Source organism: Euprymna scolopes, chromosome 13 (assembly GCF_053919585.1).
Source record: "Euprymna scolopes isolate OS-2025 chromosome 13, ASM5391958v1, whole genome shotgun sequence".
Lineage (NCBI taxonomy): Eukaryota > Metazoa > Mollusca > Cephalopoda > Sepiida > Sepiolidae > Euprymna > Euprymna scolopes.
Window position 1 is genome coordinate 49,144,906 of NC_136494.1, and position 26,620 is coordinate 49,171,525.

Below are 26,620 nucleotides of genomic sequence, written 5' to 3' on the forward strand. Positions count from 1 at the left end.
TCAACATACCAAAAACTGTAGATATGCATATATAATGCTTCAAGATATCCAACAAGGACCAAATTTATTTTGGTATCTCAATTAGTACTTGAGTTATGATCAAATTTACTCAGACACTGCACGTGATACTGAATAATAGGAGGTCAACTTAAGCGATATATAACTGAAGATAAAAGCTTCAAATAATTAAAATCTCTATGTATATAACGCCATGGTTCATTAAAATAAAAGGTATAGTTGGAATTAATAATTCTTAGATACATCCAGTTTTAAACATTGATGAAAAACACATGTCACAAAAATTGTGCAAAAATTTATACAAAAGAGCAACTTCGAGTGTTCATACAAGTTTTAATTTAACAGCTAACACGTTAAAACTTATGATTCACGACATCATACAGATTAACCTATTTTTTCATTAGTAAATTTATAAACCCTTTTTATTTCTAACATGTAAACATGTCCCAAAGTTGGGCAGAAAAATAGATCAAATTTAAACTTTATAAAACCCTTTAAAAAAATTGATCTCTAATATTCGAAGATTTTGTGCACTGATAATGTGTAAAAAAAAAAAATAAATAAAACGGGATTGACATGAAAACCTTGAAAATTGCTTTATAAAAAAAAAAAAATCAGCAAATTTTTAAACAAAAGCTTATTATAAAGTGTTATTTAAATTTTAAAATAATTTTTTTAATTGCTAAATTTCAAATGTGTAAAAATAAAATATATTTATTGAATAATATAATGGAAGACATTACTGGCAATTTCAATCATCTTATGTAGGTTTAATTTGGTTATACACTTCCGTTAAAGACAATTTATACGGGAAGTTATCATAATCATCTATCACTTAGTTGACAATATTGGGAAGATCATTTATGATGCCACAACGGATAACATCATTGATTAAAAAAGATCATCAATGACCAATGACTCAAAAAATTATGGGTTATACATTATATATAACACAGACCTCATTAATGAAATAGTTTTCAAAATAAAAATCAGATAAAATAAGATTGATAATATTTGGATTATTCAGACTCCTGTTCTCATCTTGAGTGTTATTTTCATGTTTTGGTCGATGTAACCTCCAACCTTCTTCAGGTGTGTCTTGCCAAACTTGGAAATCTTTCTGTAGAATTCCGTAATTTGCATGGAATTTTGAACAAAACCTTTTATTTAAACCATGGGTGTAGCATGCTCTCATTCTGTCAGCCATCACTGACGAAAATCTAAACTCCAACTCCTATCCACATGATATCTAAACTCCAACTCCTATTCAGATAATGTAAAAAAAAAAGAAGGAATTGTCTATTGGCTACAATACCAAGCAAAAGCATTAAATGTAAAGCAATACATATTAAGATGGGCAGTTTAAGAAAAACCCTCCACCAAAACTTTTTCGAAAGCATGATATCAGCCTAAAAAAAACTGGACCAAACACCAAAGGACACCACCAAAAAATTCACCACAGCTTGCATACAATAAAGTGATAGTCCACTATTTCATTAATGCTAAACTTGCAAGCCATATATGAAGAGCTTATCAATAAAAAATCAGAGAACACTTACTCCATATGACATCAGGACAGTATTCAATAATAGCTCCACTTTCTGAAAGCATCTTGTGCGAATCAAGCCCAATACAGAAAAAATCATGACCAAGAACTATGATTTCATATAAATGTGAAAAACTGGACAAGGATGGGACATGTCAATGACTAAACGTAAAGTTAGAAGAACATTAAAAAGCTATAATATGTGGAGATATTGAAAAGTCAGGTATGACTGACCACATATGGGGGGGGACACAATCACAAATTACTTAGAACTTCTATTGGTATGGATCAAAATTCTGTGCAAATTCCCTAGTTTGACAGAAAGATTCTTGAGTTCTTCACAAGAACAAAAATGATATTGTTAGAAAGAAAATTATTTACATACTAATTTAATAGATATAATCAGAAAAATAACTCAGACATTGGAAGTTAAATTTTATGAAAATGTCACGGTTTTTACTCATTTATGCAGCATAACATAAGGGTGGTGGTTTATGAAAATTAGGACTAATAAATGTCTGAAGATGAACCCATAGGGAACATCCACAATAATGACATGTTTAAATGTATGGTTATCAAAGACAACCTGGATCTTTCTTTTGGCTAAGAAAGATATAATTATATTCAATATTTGTTCATTAATACTGTAAAATTTATTTTCATGAGATATTTATGCCAGTCCTTGTTAAAAGCTTTATATATGTATATATATATATATATATATATATATATATATATATATATATATATATACTAGAAAAAGTACCAGTCGTTGACTGGGTTCAAAAACAGCGTACAGAACATGTACTCTGATTTATGAAAGTATGATAGGTTATGAAAAGAATGGGCTGGAAAGAGATAGCTTCAAATTTGGGGGTATCAAAACCAAAGCAAAATATGATGAAAGTAAAAATAAAATAGATAAACCTCATAATTTATTATACCATACCCATTCACACTGAAACACTTATCACAATATTCTGTGGATCTATATTAAAAAATCTTGTTAAACTTTGTGACATATTTCCATTCTATGGAGGTCAGGTGCGAATGAACACCCCATAATTTTATTATACCATATTTCTTCAAACTGAAACATAATTATCAAAGTATACTTGCGCAGATAGATATGAAAAGTCTTTATTAAAGTGTGTCCCTATTTCCATTCTATGGAGGCCAGTCAAGAACACAGACCCCACAATTTTATTATACCATCCCTATTTAAGTTAAAACATACATAGTATTCTGATGTACATCTATATCAAAAACACATGTAAGCGTTTTTTTTTTTGTTTTTTTTTTATTTCCATACTTTGTGGACAAGGCGCGAATGCAGACCACACAATTTTAATGAACCACCGTGCTGCCAGATCGAACATACCCATTCCTGTGTCTCAATACATCTTCTATCATTATATGTAATCAGTTTTTTAAAATAGTCAACCATATAGGAGCCTATTCGTGACCAGACACACACACACACATTCAACTTTATATTATAGATATATATAATCAATGTATGTCAAATGCATTTCAAGATGATTGTTAAAATATCTGCAGTAAAACAGTTTTGCCTAAATCTATACTGATGGTCAGAAAGAAGATGAGCATTAATGAAATAGTGGTCTATCACTGTATTGATGAATAATTCAAAAAGTTTAACTATGAACAGTAGAACACTGACATAATTTTGCAGGTTAGTTCTTTTACCAGAATACCATTGAGGCATAATGATTGGAAATCAGAGTAATAGTAGACCACTCATTATTCACCACACTATTATAGATTTTCCAGAAACCATGAGTTTCTAATTTCTGTGACCCAATACATTTTCTGGTCATCTCGGTATATCTACTCTTAGCTGCAGCTATTTAATTCTTGCAAGGATTTCTTGATGCTATAAATTTTTGCCTATTTGCATCAAGTTTATTGTGGTTGAGATGACTTGATATTTATGTAGTACTACACACGGACAATAAAACGCTTTGAATAATCACAGATTTCAATGTAGTTCTACTAAAATAGACATATTTTTTAAACCAAAGCACTTCAAGTCTTCAAAATACTACTGTTTTGTTCGGAAATGAATATACTTTCAAATGAATTGATAAATATGAATGTACATTATGTTTTAAGAGTTTTAAGCAAATAAACTGATACAAATGTGAACGTCATAAAATGGCGTTTTCGGTAATGACCCTCCCCCCTCTGATTTCTAAAGGCTCGTACCATGATCATATGAAGAATTTCGTCATGAAATTTGGGAACCAATCAGAAGAGTTGTTACTGTCAAGTGTCTGAAATAATTTTGACCATTTCTTTTTTTGTCATGTTAAAAATAAGACTTTAATATGACGAGTATCGAACATTAAAAAAAAAATTTCTTCGGACACCCACTAGCCAGTAAATCAATCTTTTTACTATCTTTATCAATTAAAAGTATTATTGTATGTTGAGTAAGACCGCGGTAATTGATAATAATTTAAAAGGATCTACTCAAAAAAAAAAAACCTTCTATTTCGAGTTAGGACAAATGATGTTAGTATTAGCAGTGTTCAAGAACGAAATTTTTATTCAAGAAGAAAAATGAAAATATGTTCTTACATAATTAGAGCTATTTTGTTATCAGAATTACAGTAGTTCAGAACTATTCGGTTTTCAGAATATTTAATAACAATTCCAACCAATTCGACATTATGAATCCGTTGCAATTTCTCACATTTCTAGTCAAATTTAAAAACATGGTTAAAAAAACAAAATAAACTTTTGTAGATATATAGCTTGCATACACTTTTATTCATTGCATTAGTTTTGAACAGCGAATTAAAACAATGTTTTACTGAGAACAGCCACAAATGTTTTTTCAAAATTACAAGATGTATGACAATCTTGTATCACACTATAACAGAAATAGAGTAGATCATCATCACACTATAACAGAAATAGGGTAGATCATCACTCTATAACAGAATTAGGGTAGATCATCATCATGCTATAACAGAAACAGGGTAGATCATCATCACGCTAAAACAGAAATAGGGTAGATCATCATCACGCTGTAACAGAAATAGGGTAGATCATCATCATGCTGTAACAGGAATAGGGTAGATCACCATCATGCTATAACAGAAATATGGTAGATCATCATCACGCTATAACAGAAATAGGGTAGATCATCATCACGCTATAATAGAAATAGGGTAGATAATCATCATGCTATAATAGAAATAGGGTAGATCATCATCACACTATAACAGAAATAGAGTAGATCATCATCACACTATAACAGAAATAGGGTAGATCATCATCACACTATAACAGAAATAGGGTAGATCATCATCACACTATAACAGAAATAGGGTAGATCATCATCATGCTATAAAAGAAATAGGGTAGATCATCATCACGCTATAAAAGAAATAGGGTCGATCATCATGACGGTATAATAGAATTAGGGTAGATCATCATCACACTATAACAGAAATAGGGTAGATCATCATTCAGCTATAACAGAATTAGGGTAGATCATCATCACGCTGTAACAGAAATAGGGTAAATCATCATCACACTATAACAGAAATAGAGTAGATCATTATCATGCTATAACAGAAATAGGGTAGATCATCATCATGCAATAACAGAAATAGGGTAGACCATCACGCTATAACAGAAATAGGGTGGATCATCACGCTATAACAGAAATAGGGTAGATCATCAGGCTATAACAGAAATAGGGTAGATCATCATCACACTATAACAGAAATAGGGTTGTTCATGACGCTATAACAGAAATAGGGTGGATCATCAATATATAACAAAATAGGGTAGATCATCACGCTATAACAGAAATGGGTAGATCATCATCACGCTTTAACCGAAATAGGGTAGACCATCACGCTATAACAGAAATATGGTGGACCATCACGCTATAACAGAAATATGGTGGACCATCACGCTATAACAGAACAAGGGTGGACCATCACGCTATAACAGAAATAGGGTGGATCATCACCACGCTATAATAGAATTAGGGTAGACCATCATCACACTATAATAGAATTAGGGTAGATCATCATCACGCTATAACAGAAATAGGGTAGATGATCACCACGCTGTAACAGAAATAGGGTAGATCATCATCATGCTGTAACAGGAATAGGGTAGATAATCACCACACTATAACAGAAACAGGGTAGATGATCATAATGCTATAATAGAAATAGGGTAGATCATCATGACGCTATAACAGAAATAGGGTGGATAATCATCACGCTATAATAGAAATAGGGTAGATCATCATCATGCTATAACAGAATTAGGGTAGGTCATCATCACGCTGTAACAGAAATAGGGTAGATCATCATCACACTATAACAGAAATAGGGTAGATCATTATCACGCTATAACAGAAATAGGGTAGATCATCACCACGCTATAACCGACATAGGGTAGACCATCACGCTATAACAGAAATAGGGTGGACCATCACGCTATAACAGAAAAAGGATGGATCATCACGCTATAATATAAATAGGGAAGATCATCATCACACTATAACAGAAATAGGGTAGATCATCACCACGCTATAATAGAATTAAGGTAGATCATCATCACGCTATATTAGAAATAGGGTAGATCATCATCACACTATAACAGAAATAGGGTAGATCATCACGCTATAACAGAAATAGGGTAGACCATCACGCTATAAAAGAAATAGGGTGGATCATCACGCTATAACAGAAATAGGGTGGATCATCACGCTATAATAGAAATAGGGAAGATCATCATCACACTATAATAGAAATAGGTTAAATCATTATCACACTATAGCAGAAATAGGGTAGATCATCATCAAGCAATAACAGAAATAGGGTAGATCATGATAATGCTATAACAGAAATAGGGTAGATCATCATCACACTATAACAGAAATAGGGTAGATCACCATCACACTATAACAGAAATAGGGTAGATCATCATTACGCTATAATAGAAATAGGGTAGATCATCATCACGCTATAATAGAAATAGGGTAGATCATCACGCTATAACAGAAATAGGGTAGACCATCACGCTATTACAGAACTAGGTTAGACCATCACGCTATAACAGAAATAGGGTAGATCATCACGCTATAACAGAAATAGGGTGGATCATCACGCTATAACAGAAATAGGGTGGATCATCAGGCTATAACAGAAATAGGGTAGACCATCACGCTATAACAGAAATAGGGTGGATCATCATCATGCTATAACAGAAATAGGGTAGATCATCACGCTATTACAGAACTAGGTTAGACCATCACGCTATAACAGAAATAGGGTAGATCATCATCACGCTAAAATAGAAATAGGGTAGATCATCATCACACTATAACAGAAATAGGGTAGATCATCATCACGCTATAATAGAAATAGAGTAGATCATGATCATGCTATAATAGAAATAGGGTAGATCATCATGATGCTATAACTGAAATAGTGTAGATCATCATCACACTATAATAGAAATAGGGTAGATCATCACACTATAATAGAAATATGGTAGATCATCATCACGCTATAACAGAAATAGGGTAGACCATCACGCTATAACAGAAATAGGGTAGATCATCATCATGCTATAACAGAAATAGGGTAGATAATCACGCTATAACAGAAATAGGGTAGATCATCACGCTATAACAGAAATAGGGTAGATCATCATCACACTATAACAGAAATAGGGTAGATCATCATCACACTATAACAGAAATAGGGTAGATCATCATTACGCTATAATAGACATAGGGTAGATCATCATCACGCTATAATAGAAATAGGGTAGATCATCACGCTATAACAGAAATAGGGTAGATCATCACACTATAATAGAAATAGGGTAGATCATCATCACGCTATAACAAAAATAGGGTAGACCATCACGCTATTACAGAAATAGGTTAGACCATCACACTATAACAGAAATAGGGTAGATCATCACGCTATAACAGAAATAGGGTGGATAATTACGCTATAACAGAAATAGGGTGGATCATCAGGCTATAACAGAAATAGGGTAGACCATCACGCTATAACAGAAATAGGGTGGATCATCATCATGCTATAACAGAAATAGGGTAGATCATCATCATGCTATAACAGAAATAGGGTAGATCATCACGCTATAACAAAAATAGGGTAGATCATAATCATGCTATAAAAGAAATAGGGTAGATCATAATAACACTATAAAAGAAATAGGGTAGATCATCATCATGCTATAACAGAAATAGGGTAGATCATAATCATGCTATAAAAGAAATAGGGTAGATCATAATAACACTATAAAAGAAATAGGGTAGATCATCATCATGCTATAACAGAAATAGGGTAGATCATCATCACGCTATAACAGAAATAGGGTTGATCATCATGCTATAACAGAAATAGGGTAGATCATCATCACGCTATAACAGGAATAGGTTAGATCATCATCACGCTATAACAGGAATAGGGTAGATCATCATCACGCTATAACAGACATAGGGTAAATCATCATCACACTATAACAGAAACAGGGTAGATAATCACCACGCTATAATAGAAATAGGGTAGATCATCATCACACTATAACAGAAATAGGGTAGATCATCATCACGCTATAATAGAAATAGGGTAGATCATGATCATGCTATAATAGAAATAGGGTAGATCATCATGATGCTATAACTGAAATAGTGTAGATCATCATCACGCTATAATAGAAATAGGGTAGATTATCATCACACTATAATAGAAATAGGGTAGATCATCACACTATAATAGAAATATGGTAGATCATCATCACGCTATAACAGAAATAGGGTAGATCATCACACTATAATAGAAATAGGGTAGACCATCACGCTATAACAGAAATAGGGTAGACCATCACGCTATAACAGAAATAGGGTAGATCATCATCACGTTATAACCGAAATAGGGTAGACCATCACGCTATAACAGAAATAGGGTAGATCATCATCATGCTATAACAGAAATAGGGTAGATAATCACGCTATAACAGAAATAGGGTAGATCATCACGCTATAAAAGAAATAGGGTAGATCATCATCACGCTATAACTTAAATAGGGTAGACCATCATGCTATAACAGAAATAGGGTAGATCATCATCACGCTATAACAGAAATAGGGTAGATCATCATCATGCTATAATAGAAATAGGGTAGACCATCATGCTATAAAAGAAATAGGGTAGATCATCATCACGCTATAAAAGAAATAGGGTAGACCATCACGCTATAACAGAAATAGGGTGGATCATCACGCTATAACAGAAATAGGGTAGATCATCACGCTATAACAGAAATAGGGTAGATCATCATCACGCTATAACCGAAATAGGGTAGACCATCACGCTATAACAGAAATAGGGTAGATCATCATCACGCTCTAACAGAATAAGGGTAGATCATCATCAAGCTATAACAGAAATAGAGTAGATCATCATCAGGCTATAACAGGAATAGGGTAGATAATCACGCTATAAGAAAAATAGGGTAGATCATCATCACACTATAACCGAAATAGGGTAGACCATCACGCTATAACAGAAATAGGGTGGACCATCACGCTATAACAGAAATAGGGTAGATCATCATCATGCTATAACAGAAATAGGGTAGATCATCATCACGCTATAATAGAAATAGGGTAGATCATCATCACGCTATAATAGAAATAGGGTAGATCATCATCACGCTATAACAGAAATAGGGTAGATCATCACGCTATGATAGAAATAGGGTAGATCATCATCATGCTATAAAAGAAATAGGGTGATGATCTACCCTATTTCTGTTATAGCATGATGATGACCTACATCACGCTATAACAGAAATAGGGTAGATCATCATCATACTATAACAGAAATAGGGTAGATCATCATCACACTATAACAGAAATAGGGTAGATCATCATCACACTTTAATAGAAATAGGGTAGATCATCATCATGCTATGACAGAAATAGGGTAGATCATCATCATGCTATAACAGAAATAGGGTAGATCATCATCACGCTATAATAGAAATAGGTTAGATCATCATCACGCTATGATAAAAATAGGGTAGATCATCATCACGCTATAACAGAAATAGGGTAGATCATCACGCTATAATAGAAATAGGGTAGATCATCATCATGCTATAAAAGAAATAGGGTAGATCATCATCATACTATAACAGAAATAGGGTAGATCATCATCACACTATAACAGAAATAGGGTAGATCATCATCACACTATAACAGAAATAGGGTAGATCATCATCACACTATAATAGAAATAGGGTAGATCATCATCATGCTATAACAGAAATAGGGTAGATCATCATCATGCTATAACAGAAATAGGGTAGATCATCATCATGCTATAAAAGAAATAGGGTAGATCATCATCATGCTATAACAGAAATAGGGTAGATCATCATCATGCTATAACAGAAATAGGGTAGATCATCATCACACTATAATAGAAATAGGGTAGATCATCATCACGCTATAATAGAAATAGGGAAGATCATCATCACGCTATAACAGAAATAGGGTAGATCATCACGCTATAATAGAAATAGGGTAGATCATCATCATGCTATAACAGAAATAGGGTAGATCATCATCATGCTATAACAGAAATAGGGTAGATCATTATCATGCTATAACAGAAATAGGGTAGATCATCATCACGCTATTACAGAAATAGGGTAGGTCATCATCATGCTATAACAGAAATAGGGTAGATCATCACGCTATAATAGAAATAGGGTAGATCGTCATCATGCTATAACAGAAATAGGGTAGATCATCATCCCACTATAACAGAAATAGGGTAGATCATCATCGCACTATAATAGAAATAGGGTAGATCATCATCACGCTATAACAGAAATAAGGTAGATCATCACGCTATAACAGAAATAAGGTAGATCATCACGCTATAATAGAAATAGGGTAGATCATCATCATGCTATAACAGAAATAGGGTGGATCATCACGCTATAACAGAAATAGGGTGGACCATCACGCTATAACAGAAATAGGGTGGATCATCACGCTATAATATAAATAGGGAGGATCATCATCACACTATACTAGAAATAGGGTAGATCATGATCACACTATAACAGAAATAGGGTAGATCCTCATCATACGATAACAGAAATAGGGTAGATCATCATCATGCTATAACAGAAATAGGGTAGGTAATCATCATGCTATGACAGAAATAGGGTAGATCATCATCAAGCACTAACAAAAATAGGATAGATTATCATCTCGCTATAACAGAAATAGGGTAGATCATCATCACACTATAACAGAAATAGGGTAGATCATCATCACGCTGTAATAGAAATAGGGTAGATCACCACACTATAATAGAAATAGGGTAGATCATCATCACACTAAAACAGAAATAGGGTGGATCATCACGCTATAATAGAAATAGGGTAGATCATCACGCTATAACAGAAATAGGGTAGACCATCACGCTATAAAAGAAATAGGGTGGATCATCACGCTATAACAGAAATAGGGTGGATCATCACGCTATAATAGAAATAGGGAAGATCATCATCACGCTATAACAGAAATAGGGTAGATCATCATCACACTATAATAGAAATAGGGTAAATCATTATCACACTATAGCAGAAATAGAGTAGATCATCATCAAGCAATAACAGAAATAGGGTAGATCATGATCATGCTATAACAGAAATAGGGTAGATCATCATCACACTATAACAGAAATAGGGTAGATCATCATCACACTATAACAGAAATAGGGTAGATCATCATTACGCTATAATAGAAATAGGGTAGATCATCAGCACGCTATAATAGAAATAGGGTAGATCATCACGCTATAACAGAAATAGGGTAGATCATCACACTATAATAGAAATAGGGTAGATCATCATCACGCTATAACAAAAATAGGGTAGACCATCACGCTATTACAGAAATAGGTTAGACCATCACGCTATAACAGAAATAGGGTAGATCATCATGCTATAACAGAAATAGGGTGGATCATCACGCTATAACAGAAATAGGGTGGATCATCAGGCTATAACAGAAATAGGGTAGACCATCACGCTATAACAGAAATAGGGTGGATCATCATCATGCTATAACAGAAATAGGGTAGATCATCACGCTATAACAAAAATAGGGTAGATCATAATCATGCTATAAAAGAAATAGGGTAGATCATAATCACACTATAACAGAAATAGGGTAGATCATCATCATGCTATAACAGAAATAGGGTAGATCATCATCACGCTATAACAGAAATAGGGTAGATCATTATCACGCTATAACAGAAATAGGGTTGATCATCATCACGCTATAACAGAAATAGGGTAGATCATCATCACGCTATAACAGGAATAGGTTAGATCATCATCACGCTATAACAGGAATAGGGTAGATCATCATCACGCTATAACAGACATAGGGTAAATCATCATCACACTATAACAGAAACAGGGTAGATCATCACCACGCTATAATAGAAATAGGGTAGATCATCATCACACTATAACAGAAATAGGGTAGATCATCATCACACTATAACAGAAATAGGGTAGATCATCATCACGCTATAATAGAAATAGGGTAGATCATCATGATGCTATAACTGAAATAGTGTAGATCATCATCACGCTATAATAGAAATAGGGTAGATTATCATCACACTATAATAGAAATAGGGTAGATCATCACACTATAATAGAAATATGGTAGATCATCATCACGCTATAACAGAAATAGGGTAGACCATCACGCTATAACAGAAATAGGGTAGATCATCATCACGTTATAACCGAAATAGGGTAGACCATCACGCTATAACAGAAATAGGGTAGATCATCATCATGCTATAACAGAAATAGGGTAGATAATCACGCTATAACAGAAATAGGGTAGATCATCACGCTATAACAGAAATAGGGTAGATCATCATCACGCTATAAAAGAAATAGGGTAGATCATCATCACGCTATAACTGAAATAGGGTAGACCATCATGCTATAACAGAAATAGGGTAGATCATCATCATGCTATAACAGAAATAGGGTAGATCATCATGATGCTATAATAGAAATAGGGTAGACCATCATGCTATAAAAGAAATAGGGTAGATCATCATCACGCTATAAAAGAAATAGGGTAGACCATCACGCTATAACAGAAATAGGGTGGATCATCATCACACTATAACAGAAATAGGGTAGATCATCACGCTATAACAGAAATAGGGTAGATCATCATCACGCTATAACCGAAATAGGGTAGACCATCACGCTATAACAGAAATAGGGTAGATCATCATCATGCTATAACAGAAATAGGGTAGATAATCACGCTATAACAGAAATAGGGTAGATCATCACGCTATAACAGAAATAGGGTAGATCATCATCACGCTATAAAAGAAATAGGGTAGATCATCATCACGCTATAACTGAAATAGGGTAGACCATCATGCTATAACAGAAATAGGGTAGATCATCATCATGCTATAACAGAAATAGGGTAGATCATCATGATGCTATAATAGAAATAGGGTAGACCATCATGCTATAAAAGAAATAGGGTAGATCATCATCACGCTATAAAAGAAATAGGGTAGACCATCACGCTATAACAGAAATAGGGTAGATCATCACGCTATAACAGAAATAGGGTCGATCATCATCACGCTATAAAAGAAATAGGGTAGATAATCATCACGCTATAACTGAAATAGGGTAGACTATCATGCTATAACAGAAATAGGGTAGATCATCATCACGCTCTAACAGAATAAGTGTAGATCATCATCAAGCTATAACAGAAATAGAGTAGATCATCATCAGGCTATAACAAGAATAGGGTAGATAATCACGCTATAACAAAAATAGGGTAGATCATCATCACGCTATAACCGAAACAGGGTAGACCATCACGCTATAACAGAAATAGGGTAGATCATCATCATGCTATAAAAGAAATAGGGTAGATCATCATCATGCTATAAAAGAAATAGGGTAGATCATCATCATGCTATAACAGAAATAGGGTAGATCATCATCACGCTATAACAGAAATAGGTTAGATCATCATCACGCTATAATAGAAATAGGGTAGATCATCATCACGCTATAACAGAAATAGGGTAGATCATCACGCTATAACAGAAATAGGGTAGATCATCATCATGCTATAAAAGAAATAGGGTAGATCATCATCACGCTATAACAGAAATAGGGTAGATCATCATCATGCTATAACAGAAATAGGGTAGATCATCATCATGCTAAAACAGAAATAGGGTAGATCATCATCATGCTATAAAAGAAATAGGGTAGATCATCATCATGCTATAAAAGAAATAGGGTAGATCATCATCATGCTATAAAAGAAATAGGGTAGATCATCATCACACTATAACAGAAATAGGGTAGATCATCATCACACTATAACAGAAATAGGGTAGATCATCATCACACTATAATAGAAATAGGGTAGATCATCATCATGCTATAACAGAAATAGGGTAGATCATCATCATGCTATAAAAGAAATAGGGTAGATCATCATCATGCTATAAAAGAAATAGGGTAGATTATCATCATGCTATAACAGAAATAGGGTAGATCATCATCATGCTATAACAGAAATAGGGTAGATCATCATCATGCTATAAAAGAAATAGGGTAGATCATCATCATGCTATAACAGAAATAGGGTAGATTATCATCATGCTATAACAGAAATAGGGTAGATCATCATCGCACTATAATAGAAATAGGGTAGATCATCATCACGCTATAACAGAAATAAGGTAGATCATCATCATGCAATAACAGAAATAGGGTAGATCATCATCATCATGCTATAAAAGAAATAGGGTAGATCATCATCATGCTATAACAGAAATAGGGTAGATCATCATCATGCTATAACAGAAATAGGGTAGATCATCATCACGCTATAATAGAAATAGGGTAGATCATCATCACGCTATAATAGAAATAGGGTAGATCATCATCACGCTATAATAGAAATAGGGTAGATCATCATCACGCTTTAACAGAATTAGGGTAGATCATCATCACGCTATAACAGAAATAGGGTAGATCATCACGCTATAATAGAAATAGGGTAGATCATCACGCTATAATAGAAATAGGGTAGATCATCATCATGCTATAAAAGAAATAGGGTAGATCATCATCATGCTATAACAGAAATAGGGTAGATCATCATCATGCTATAACAGAAATAGGGTAGATCATCATCACGCTTTAACAGAAATAGGGTAGATCATCATCATGCTATAACAGAAATAGGGTAGATCATCACGCTTTAACAGAAATAGTGTAGATCATCACGCTATAACAGAAATAGGGTAGATCATCATCACACTATAATAGAAATAGGGTAGATCATCATCACACTATAACAGAAATAGGGTAGATCATCACGCTTTAACAGAAATAGTGTAGATCATCACGCTATAACAGAAATAGGGTAGATCATCATCACACTATAATAGAAATAGGGTAGATCATCATCACGCTTTAACAGAAATAGGGTAGATCATCATCATGCTATAACAGAAATAGGGTAGATCATCACGCTTTAACAGAAATAGTGTAGATCATCACGCTATAATAGAAATAGGGTAGATCATCATCATGCTATAAAAGAAATAGGGTAGATCATCATCACGCTATAACAGAAATAGGGTAGATCATCATCATACTATAACAGAAATAGGGTAGATCATCATCACACTATAACAGAAATAGGGTAGATCATCATCACACTATAACAGAAATAGGGTAGATCATCATCACACTATAACAGAAATAGGGTAGATCATCATCACACTATAACAGAAATAGGGTAGATCATCATCACACTATAATAGAAATAGGGTAGATCATCATCATGCTATAAAAGAAATAGGGTAGATCATCATCATGCTATAAAAGAAATAGGGTAGATCATCATCATGCTATAACAGAAATAGGGTAGATCATCATCATGCTATAACAGAAATAGGGTAGATCATCATCACGCTATAATAGAAATAGGGTAGATCATCATCACGCTATAATAGAAATAGGGTAGATCATCATCACGCTATAATAGAAATAGGGTAGATCATCATCACGCTATAATAGAAATAGGGTAGATCATCATCACGCTTTAACAGAATTAGGGTAGATCATCATCACGCTATAACAGAAATAGGGTAGATCATCACGCTATAATAGAAATAGGGTAGATCATCACGCTATAATAGAAATAGGGTAGATCATCATCATGCTATAAAAGAAATAGGGTAGATCATCATCATGCTATAACAGAAATAGGGTAGATCATCATCATGCTATAACAGAAATAGGGTAGATCATCATCACGCTTTAACAGAAATAGGGTAGCTCATCATCATGCTATAACAGAAATAGGGTAGATCATCACGCTTTAACAGAAATAGTGTAGATCATCACGCTATAACAGAAATAGGGTAGATCATCATCACACTATAATAGAAATAGGGTAGATCATCATCACGCTATAACAGAAATAGGGTAGATCATCATCATGCTATAACAGAAATAGGGTAGATCATCATCACGCTATAACAGAAATAGGGTAGATCATCATCATGCTATAACAGAAATAGGGTAGATCATCACGCTTTAACAGAAATAGTGTAGATCATCACGCTATAATAGAAATAGGGTAGATCATCATCATGCTATAAAAGAAATAGGGTAGATCATCATCACGCTATAACAGAAATAGGGTAGATCATCATCATACTATAACAGAAATAGGGTAGATCATCATCACACTATAACAGAAATAGGGTAGATCATCATCACACTATAACAGAAATAGGGTAGATCATCATCACACTATAACAGAAATAGGGTAGATCATCATCACACTATAACAGAAATAGGGTAGATCATCATCACACTATAATAGAAATAGGGTAGATCATCATCATGCTATAAAAGAAATAGGGTAGATCATCATCATGCTATAAAAGAAATAGGGTAGATCATCATCATGCTATAACAGAAATAGGGTAGATCATCATCATGCTATAACAGAAATAGGGTAGATCATCATCATGCTATAACAGAAATAGGGTAGATCATCATCATGCTATAACAGAAATAGGGTAGATCATCATCATGCTATAACAGAAATAGGGTAGATCATCATCATGCTATAACAGAAATAGGGTAGATCATCATCATACTATAACAGAAATAGGGTAGATCATCATCACACTATAACAGAAATAGGGTAGATCATCATCACGCTATAACAGAAATAGGGTAGATCATCATCATGCTATAACAGAAATAGGGTAGATCATCATCATGCTATAACAGAAATAGGGTAGATCATCACGCTTTAACAGAAATAGTGTAGATCATCACGCTATAATAGAAATAGGGTAGATCATCATCATGCTATAAAAGAAATAGGGTAGATCATCATCACGCTATAACAGAAATAGGGTAGATCATCATCATGCTATAAAAGAAATAGGGTAGATCATCATCATACTATAACAGAAATAGGGTAGATCATCATCACACTATAACAGAAATAGGGTAGATCATCATCACACTATAACAGAAATAGGGTAGATCATCATCACACTATAACAGAAATAGGGTAGATCATCATCACACTATAACAGAAATAGGGTAGATCATCATCACACTATAATAGAAATAGGGTAGATCATCATCATGCTATAAAAGAAATAGGGTAGATCATCATCATGCTATAAAAGAAATAGGGTAGATCATCATCATGCTATAACAGAAATAGGGTAGATCATCATCATGCTATAACAGAAATAGGGTAGATCATCATCATGCTATAACAGAAATAGGGTAGATCATCATCACACTATAATAGAAATAGGGTAGATCATCATCACGCTATAATAGAAATAGGGAAGATCATCATCACGCTATAACAGAAATAGGGTAGATCATCACGCTATAATAGAAATAGGGTAGATCATCATCATGCTATAAAAGAAATAGGGTAGATCATCATCACGCTATAATAGAAATAGGGTAGATCATCATCACACTATAATAGAAATAGGGTAGATCATCATCATGCTATAAAAGAAATAGGGTAGATCATCATCATGCTATAAAAGAAATAGGGTAGATCATCATCATGCTATAACAGAAATAGGGTAGATCATCATCATGCTATAACAGAAATAGGGTAGATCATCATCATGCTATAACAGAAATAGGGTAGATCATCATCACGCTATAATAGAAATAGGGTAGATCATCATCACGCTATAACAGAAATAGGGTAGATCATCACGCTATAATAGAAATTGGGTAGATCATCATCATGCTATAAAAGAAATAGGGTAGATCATCATCATGCTATAAAAGAAATAGGGTAGATCATCATCATGCTATAACAGAAATAGGGTAGATCATCATCATGCTATAAAAGAAATAGGGTAGATCATCATCACGCTATAATAGAAATAGGGTAGATCATCATCACGCTATAATAGAAATAGGGTAGATCATCATCATGCTATAACAGAAATAGGGTAGATCATCACGCTATAATAGAAATAGGGTAGATCATCATCATGCTATAAAAGAAATAGGGTAGATCATCATCACGCTATAACAGAAATAGGGTAGATCATCATCATGCTATAAAAGAAATAGGGTAGATCATCATCACACTATAACAGAAATAGGATAGATCATCATCACACTATAACAGAAATAGGGTAGATCATCATCACACTATAACAAAAATAGGGTAGATCATCATCACACTATAATAGAAATAGGGTAGATCATCATCATGCTATAACAGAAATAGGGTAGATCATCATCATGCTATAAAAGAAATAGGGTAGATCATCATCATGCTATAAAAGAAATAGGGTAGATCATCATCATGCTATAACAGAAATAGGGTAGATCATCATCATGCTATAACAGAAATAAGGTAGATCATCATCACGCTATAATAGAAATAGGGTAGATCATCATCACGCTATAATAGAAATAGGGTAGATCATCATCACGCTATAACAGAAATAGGGTAGATCATCACGCTATAATAGAAATAGGGTAGATCATCATCATGCTATAAAAGAAATAGGGTAGATCATCATCACACTATAACAGAAATAGGGTAGATCATCATCACACTATAACAGAAATAGGGTAGATCATCATCACACTATAATAGAAATAGGGTAGATCATCATCATGCTAAAACAGAAATAGGGTAGATCATCATCATGCTATAAAAGAAATAGGGTAGATCATCATCATGCTATAACAGAAATAGGGTAGATCATCATCATGCTATAACAGAAATAGGGTAGATCATCATCACACTATAACAGAAATAGGGTAGATCATCATCACGCTATAACAGAAATAGGGTAGATCATCATCACACTATAACAGAAATAGGGTAGATCATCATCACGCTATAACAGAAATAGGGTAGATCATCATCACGCTATGAAAGAAATAGGGTAGATCATCATCACGCTATAACAGAAATAGGGTAGATCATCATCACGCTATAACAGAAATAGGGTAGATCATCATCACGCTATAACAGAAATAGGGTAGATCATCATCACGCTATAACAGAAATAGGGTAGATCATCATCACACTATGAAAGAAATAGGGTAGATCATCATCACGCTATAACAGAAATAGGGTAGATCATCATCAATACGCTATAACCGAAAGCTAGATGAATCCCATGGATTTTACTAATTCTAAGATTAATCAGAAAAGAAAAAAATGGTATTCACAAACAAACCATTAAAAGAAACAATGCTGACATTTGTTTTTATTAACAAAGGAGTCACCACTTATGAGGCCACTCGAGAATAAGGGTTAAAGAGAATAAGAGAATGAGTGTTAAAGAGTATACTGTAGTCAATAGGAAAATATCATAGTAATCATTAATAGTGAAAATTTGGTAAATTGGATTACTTAAGGGGACGGCTCATCAAGAATCTCTTCAGGTGGGACTTTAACACAACCATATTGTAGTCAGTTGGAAAGCAGGAAAACAGAACAGAATTCCACAGGTATGTAGTTCTAAGAAAGAAGCTTTGTTCATGGAATCTGCGTTTGAGTTTAGGCACAGATAAAGAGTGGGGGAAATTATTGATAGTAGTTTCAGTTAGACAAATATTTTTCAAGAAAGTCAGGCCAAGAAGGGGAAGGACTATACATTGGAGGTCAGATGAGTACTTGCCATGAAAATAACAATAAAGCAGAGACAGGCTCACAACGTCTCTTCTGTGGGAAAGAGGTTACTAGGCTATGAAGTCTATTTTGAACTCTGTCAAGGCAAGATAAGATATTTCTAGCAGCTCCTGCCCAGATGTGATAACAGTACTCTATCATTGGATGTACTACACAGGTAGGGAATTGCATAAGCAGTGAGATATCTACTGGAGTGGTAGAACGATCCCACCATTTTTGCAGTAGCCTTGTAAACAGATTTGATGTACATGCTCCATTTAAGATTAGGAGTAAAAGTCAGACCTAGAAGTTTGTCAAAACATGGAGCCTATCCAAGACGAGAGCCATTCATTTCGATTGATGCCAGACCGGGATCAGAGTGTTGATGATGTAAAGATAGAAGCTTGATTGTAGATGCATTAAAACTAACCAGCCACCTCTTTCTCCATTGCACCACATGATCAAGATTAGAGGAGAGAGAATCAGAGAGAACTTGGTTGTTTATGACCTTTGAAGTGTTGCCATAGATGGTAGTGTCATCAGCATTAATCTTGTGAGCTTCTGATTTCTGCCCATCAACCACTACTCTTATGAACCTATCAGAGAGAAATGATTTAATAATTGAAAAGACATTTCCAGCTATACTGTGACTGGAGATATTGTGGAGTAGACCTTTATGCCATACCCTATCAAAGGCCTTTGGTATGTCAAGGCAATTTGCCCATGAAAGGAAGCTTTCGTTGAGAGATTCGCTAATCCTATGAGATATAACTGTAAGCACATTTGCTGTAGATGTTGCAGAATGGAAACCATATTGCATGTCACAAAGATTATTTTTGCCAAGGTAGTTGACTACTTCTCAATTTAACAGTTTCTATGAACTTACTCACGACGTACAGGAGACTGATTGGTCTGTATTGAAAGGGAGATGAGTGATCACCTTAATTTTTAAATACGGGACATACTGATGAGGTTTTTTAGGATGTTGGGAAGCAATTCTCCTTAAGACAATGCTTAAACAGTTTTGTAAGTATGGGAGCTAGTTCTGGTTGAAGCTTTCTCAGCACTATAATAGTAATGCCATCAGGGCCAGTTGCTTTACTGGAATCGAGGTTTTTGATTAGCTTGATGACATATTTGTATGTCGCATGGCATATTTTCAGACACAGGAGAAAATATAGGGGTTTGGCGGCCCTGATCGCATAAGGTAAAATTAGCTGCAAAGTTTTTAGAGTTTGGCTTTGTCTGATGCTGACAAGATTACCTTAGGTCCATTGATGATGAGTTGAAATAGAGCACACATTTCTATTCAGGACCCTGTATGTTATTTGCCAAAATTGGTGTAAACCAAGCCACTGCTCAGCTTCTTTAGACTTGTCGGACTGAGCATACAACTTTTTTGCATTCTTTATTACTCTTTTACAGTGGTTGCTGGCAGTCCTGAGAGCAGCTTTAGTCTCAGTACATCTATTACGATGAAAACAATGGAAATAGTGATTTCTGTGCACAATGGCAGCAGCACATTCTGAACAGAACCATGGCTGGCTGTTAGGTTTTTGCTGGAATTCTTTGGAGGGTATGAAGCAATTTATACTTACAATTAACCATTACATCAGATCTGATACTATGGAGGACACATTCTTTTAAACATGGTATCTAAAGGTAGATAAATGTACGAAAGCTATCCCAGTCAGCCATAGAAAATCAATATACTGTCCGATGGAGAAGTATGTTGAAGGACTTTTTACATTTCGTTTTTATCTTAACTGAGACAACCAAGTGGTCGGAAAATGAACATAGCATAATAAAGAATCCAGATATCGAAAAATTCAATTGTTGATTCATAATATCAAGTAATTTGATCACAAACACAAAAAAACACAATAAATGTAAATTTCATCCTTCCCACAATAACAAAGCAGGACAAAATATTAAATCATATAGACAATGCCTTAAAAAGAAAGAAAAAAATATACTCGGACTTATAAATATTTGTCACTTAATTTTTCAAAAGTAAATAACATTAACATGATCTACTTCTTTTCTCCATTTCGTCCCATCTAGAGAGCATCTCCACTTAGAGACTGTTGTGCAGGACCTCAGGTTCCTTTACAAACCGAATTGAAACAGGTGGTCTATCAACTAGACGAAGTTGGGAGGGTCCTACTAACCACTTTTGTATTTTTTCTTCTCCTGCCCTCAACATAAATGAATTATTGTATCATTATTGTTATCTTTTTTGTTTTTACACATCAATAAAAGTTCCTTTACCCCCCCATCAGTAGTGTCCTCTTCTCCTATTCCCCAGAAGGGCAACCCCAACAAAAAAGGAGAGGAAGAAGACAAATCCGTGACACTGATTAACGCCACAATAGTCTATTAAGGAACTCTTTGGTGAACCACCAACACCTAAGGCCCCTCTGGTGCTACCAGATCAGGCTGTCTAGTGGCTTCCTGAGATGAAATGCACCTACATTGATGTTCTTTTTTTGTTTTCTATTCTCTTTTGTAAAATTTAATTATGTTCTGCAAAAACAAAAGCCTTTCTTTTTTTTCCTTCCCTATTTTTGCTCAACACAGTAGTATGTAAATTGTATAGGAATAATTATTTAAATTGTTTAGGATTGATTTTAAATGTAGGGTTTATATTATGTAAAATGAGTTTTCCTGGGGGGTGGGTGAAAAAGCAATTTTGTTTAAGTTAAAAATGCAAAAATAGACTATTTTCATAGCACAAAGAGACTGACATCTGATGTTGATTTTCATTATAACTCATCAAACTGATCAGAAATTGAATAAAAATACTGTAAACTTCTTTGTTTTGTGGTTTCAGATAGTATCCTTCTCTTTCAAATGACATTTTACATGTGTGATATAAAGTTTATTATTTTTATCAATCAAGGTTTTGGTAGATTTTAGTGTGTAAAATATTTTATTCTTTTTGATCAGAGAATTTTTGAATCTTGCATGTGTTAGCAAACTGAAAGAGTAAATTTTGAGCTTTATATCACTAGTTATATAAAGTAATTTCAAAATCATTATTTTCTAATGTAATTATTCGTTTATAACTAGAATTATTAAAAACTGACTTCATGATAATCATAAATAGGACAATTATTTTAAGGCTAAAAATTAAATTTGTAATTTTTCTTATTTTGCTTTAAATATTTTTACATTCCTTTAATCAATACTAGTTGTATAATGTGTATGTATATTATTCATTGGTTACATTATACCTTTATATCTTTATCTGAATTCTAATTCATTTGAATCCAGCTCTTATTGACTGAATAAAACTCAGCTGTACTTTGAAATGAATATAACTAACTCCACTGTATAATTCATCAATCAATGGACAATATTTTATTTAAGGTTTCACATGTAGCAGACACAGTGAGATGAAAGAATGAAAGACTTAATCTGATTTAAGAATTTGTTTGTAATACTTGTTATCTGGTTCATTTCTTATTGCAAATTGATTATTTAGCAATTTTTCTCTGGCGATGTCATTCTTCACTCAGTTGTTGTTGTTTCTTTCTTATATCCACATTTATGAGTGATCTAGAATGTAACATGTAAACATCTCCCTGAACAATTAAAACTAGTTTGACTAAATTGAAAATAACTGATCTATGGGGTTGTAGTAACTTGTTGTGGTAACGTGTTATGCTAACTTGTTTAAAATTTCCCACAGAAGAGACGTTGCGAAAACACTCGTCTAGCTGAAATCATCATCAATAATTTCCCCCAATCTTTATCTATGCCTAAACCTAAACATAGATTCCATGAACAAGCTTCTTTCTTAGAATTGCATGCCTGTAGAACTCTGTTCCCTTTTCCTGCTTTCCAACTGACTACAATATTGTTATCTTCAAATCCATCGTAAACAAATTCTTGATGAGCCATCCCCTTAAGTAATCCAATTTACCACATTTTTGCTACTAATGATGACTACGACATGTTCCCCTTGACCACTGTACACTCATTAACCCTTGTCCATGAGTGGCCTCCGGCCTTGATAAGTGGTGACTCCTATGACAAAAAAAAAACATATCAATATGTTAAATTCAAGTGGGAAGGAATATTTGTTTTATATATCAAGAACAATCAACAGCTTTACCACTACTGACATATTCAAATTTGGTCAAGTTGATGATATTCTATACCGATGCATTAGAATTTGTTTGCAACAGCCTCGTCCATCAAATGATAACCTAAAGAAAGAAATTTCAATCTTTTGTCCAATAAACTATCACCAATAAAAAAGAGATTGATACTTGAGTAATTCATTTTCAAAAGCATTATTAGAATCTGGATGGAGCAAAATAAGTAAACAAAATCATAAATCATTACAGCATCAGTTTATTGGTTGAATAAACTCAAAGTAGGCTAGAATTATATCATAATGAATTTGTCTTGAAAAGACAAAACTTGTAAATGTTTATTATGAATTCCAAAGAAATTCAAAGAGAAAGAGGAAACATGAGATACACATCGACGTTCTCTATTCGCATGTCTTCGCCTTTTATAATGTTTCGGGCACACCCAATTTGATATACTTATCAAATTAATGTGCTAAATTCTTTGTATGTTAAATAGGAAAAATTAACCTAAGCATGAAACAATAATGAAAAAGTATCAGAATAATTTTGAATGTAAATAAATTGGAGATTAGCAGACGTGAAAGATAAACAAATACCAGATAATAAAAGTGGATTTACTTATGTACAATAATCAAGATTCTATGATGAAATTATATTGGTCCAGGGGATTGCATTCTCAAGTCTTACAAAAAAGATAGGACTCATAAGTATAATGAGGATTGTTTAAGAATTTTATCTGTAAGAATCTTATCCAAAAAGGTAGAACAATGTTTTTTTTTAAATATCATGCATAAAATTTAACAACTACAATTGATTATTAAAACAATAATTTAGAAAATTATATAATTCAACAGTTTTTGTAAATATAAAAATAATCCAAATTAAATTCTAAAATTTAAGCAAAGTATGTGTTCATTAAGGGAGAAATTGTATTGGGATGATTATAATCAAATTTGGACTAAAAATAATATTTACCATTCCTTCAGGTGTTGGAGTAACCTCTAAGAATTGAAGACCAAAGTAATCCTTCTCTATAAGTTCAAGATGGTCGTAGACTTTATCTAACAATGTTTGTGCTTTGCTCCTTTTCTGAAAAATAAACAAATGCAAATTTAAATTTTAAAAATAAGGGGAAAATATATTAATTTGATCACAAATTTCATTAAAAAATGAAAATAAAATACTGGGATGATTAAAGGTTCTGTTTTTACTATTAAATCACACTAATAATTTTAAATTATTTCAAGACATTAAAATTATTTTTACTTAGCATAATTTGGATATCTTGTAGATCATTGTATTCGGTTTTTGTTTTACATGCAACGTATCAATGTCAAATCAATTTTTCCATGCAATATACGTACTCAACCATCACTGTCCAGAGTTCATTTCCATATGTCATTAAAATGCATACACATGCTTAGTTGATAATGGTAATACTCTCCTGGTTAATAATGATGGCAAAAGTTCCTTGAATTTACTCCACCCACTCCTAATTCTTGCTATCACATTAGTACCTCGAAGGCGGTTTTGCAGTCTGTCAAGGCAGGAAAGATACACTTAGGAACTCCTCCTCAGATGTGGCAACAGTACCCCATTTGAGTAGGTATTTAGCTCTTGTACAGATAGAGGATTGTCAGGAGTGAAATACTTTCTGGAGCGGTAGATGATCCAACCATTTTTCCAATGATTTTGGCAACGAATCTGATGTAGATCTTCCATTTCAGGTCCCAGAAGTTAATGAAAGTAGGGTACTTCCTTAAGATGAGAGTATAGGAGCTAGTTCTGGTTGAAGTTTTTAGAGCACTATGATTGTCAGAACCAGTTGCTTGCTGGAATCAAGGTTCTTGATAAGTCTAGCAAAGGCAGATATATGTATGTTGCTTAGAGTATTTTCAGTCCTTGAAGGAAATTCAAGGAGTAGACGGTCCTGATCAGACAGTTAAATGCAAAGTTCTTAGCGAAGAGTTTGGCTTTGTCAGATGCCGACATAATTGCCTCAGGTCCGTTGATGATAGTTGGTATGGAGGATATGCATCTGTTCAGACCCCTGTTTGCTATGCACGAAAACTTGTGAGAACCAAACCGTTGCTCAGCTATTTTAGACTCGATAATCAGAGCAAAGGACTCTCTTATGTGTTCTATAACTCTTTTGTAGTAGTTGCTGACACTCTTAAAAGTGACTTTAGTTTCTAAACATCTATTTTATTGAAAGCAATTGAAATAGTGATTACTGTATGTAATGACAGCAGCACATTTAGGGGTGTACCATGTCTGGCTATTTGGTTTCTGCTGGAATTTTTTGAAAGGCATGTAACTGTCTATACTGACAGCCAAATGAAGTTGGATGTGATAGAGGACGCATCTTTTTTTAACATAGAGCAAAAGGTATTTCTGATATGAACATTCAGAAACTGTCCCAGTCAGCCATTGCATGGAGAGGAATATCAGGTTTTATTACACTTTGATTAAATCTTGAGAAAACCAAGTGATTGGAGAAATAAAATTAATGATGGTGATATCATTTTTAACTTGCCTGATAGTCTCAAATATATCATTGAATAAAGTTATGTGGGTTCATCGACAATCTGGGTT

The 26,620-nt window shown here is 33.8% G+C and overlaps 1 protein-coding gene across 9 annotated transcripts in view; it reads right to left on the bottom strand.

The window, feature by feature from the left end:
* The window catches only part of LOC145292010 (tyrosine-protein phosphatase non-receptor type 4-like), a 973,203-nt gene that overhangs the window by 732,564 nt on the left and 214,019 nt on the right, over positions 1–26,620 (bottom strand). For all 9 annotated transcript variants that reach the window (XR_013869534.1, XM_080138005.1, XM_080138003.1 and 6 more), the window contains one exon: positions 25,001–25,114. Coding sequence is in view for 8 of the 9 variants with exons in the window: in XM_080138005.1 (XP_079994131.1) it covers positions 25,001–25,114 (114 nt within the window). In the remaining variant the exon portion in view is untranslated. The remainder of the gene's footprint in view (positions 1–25,000; positions 25,115–26,620) is intronic.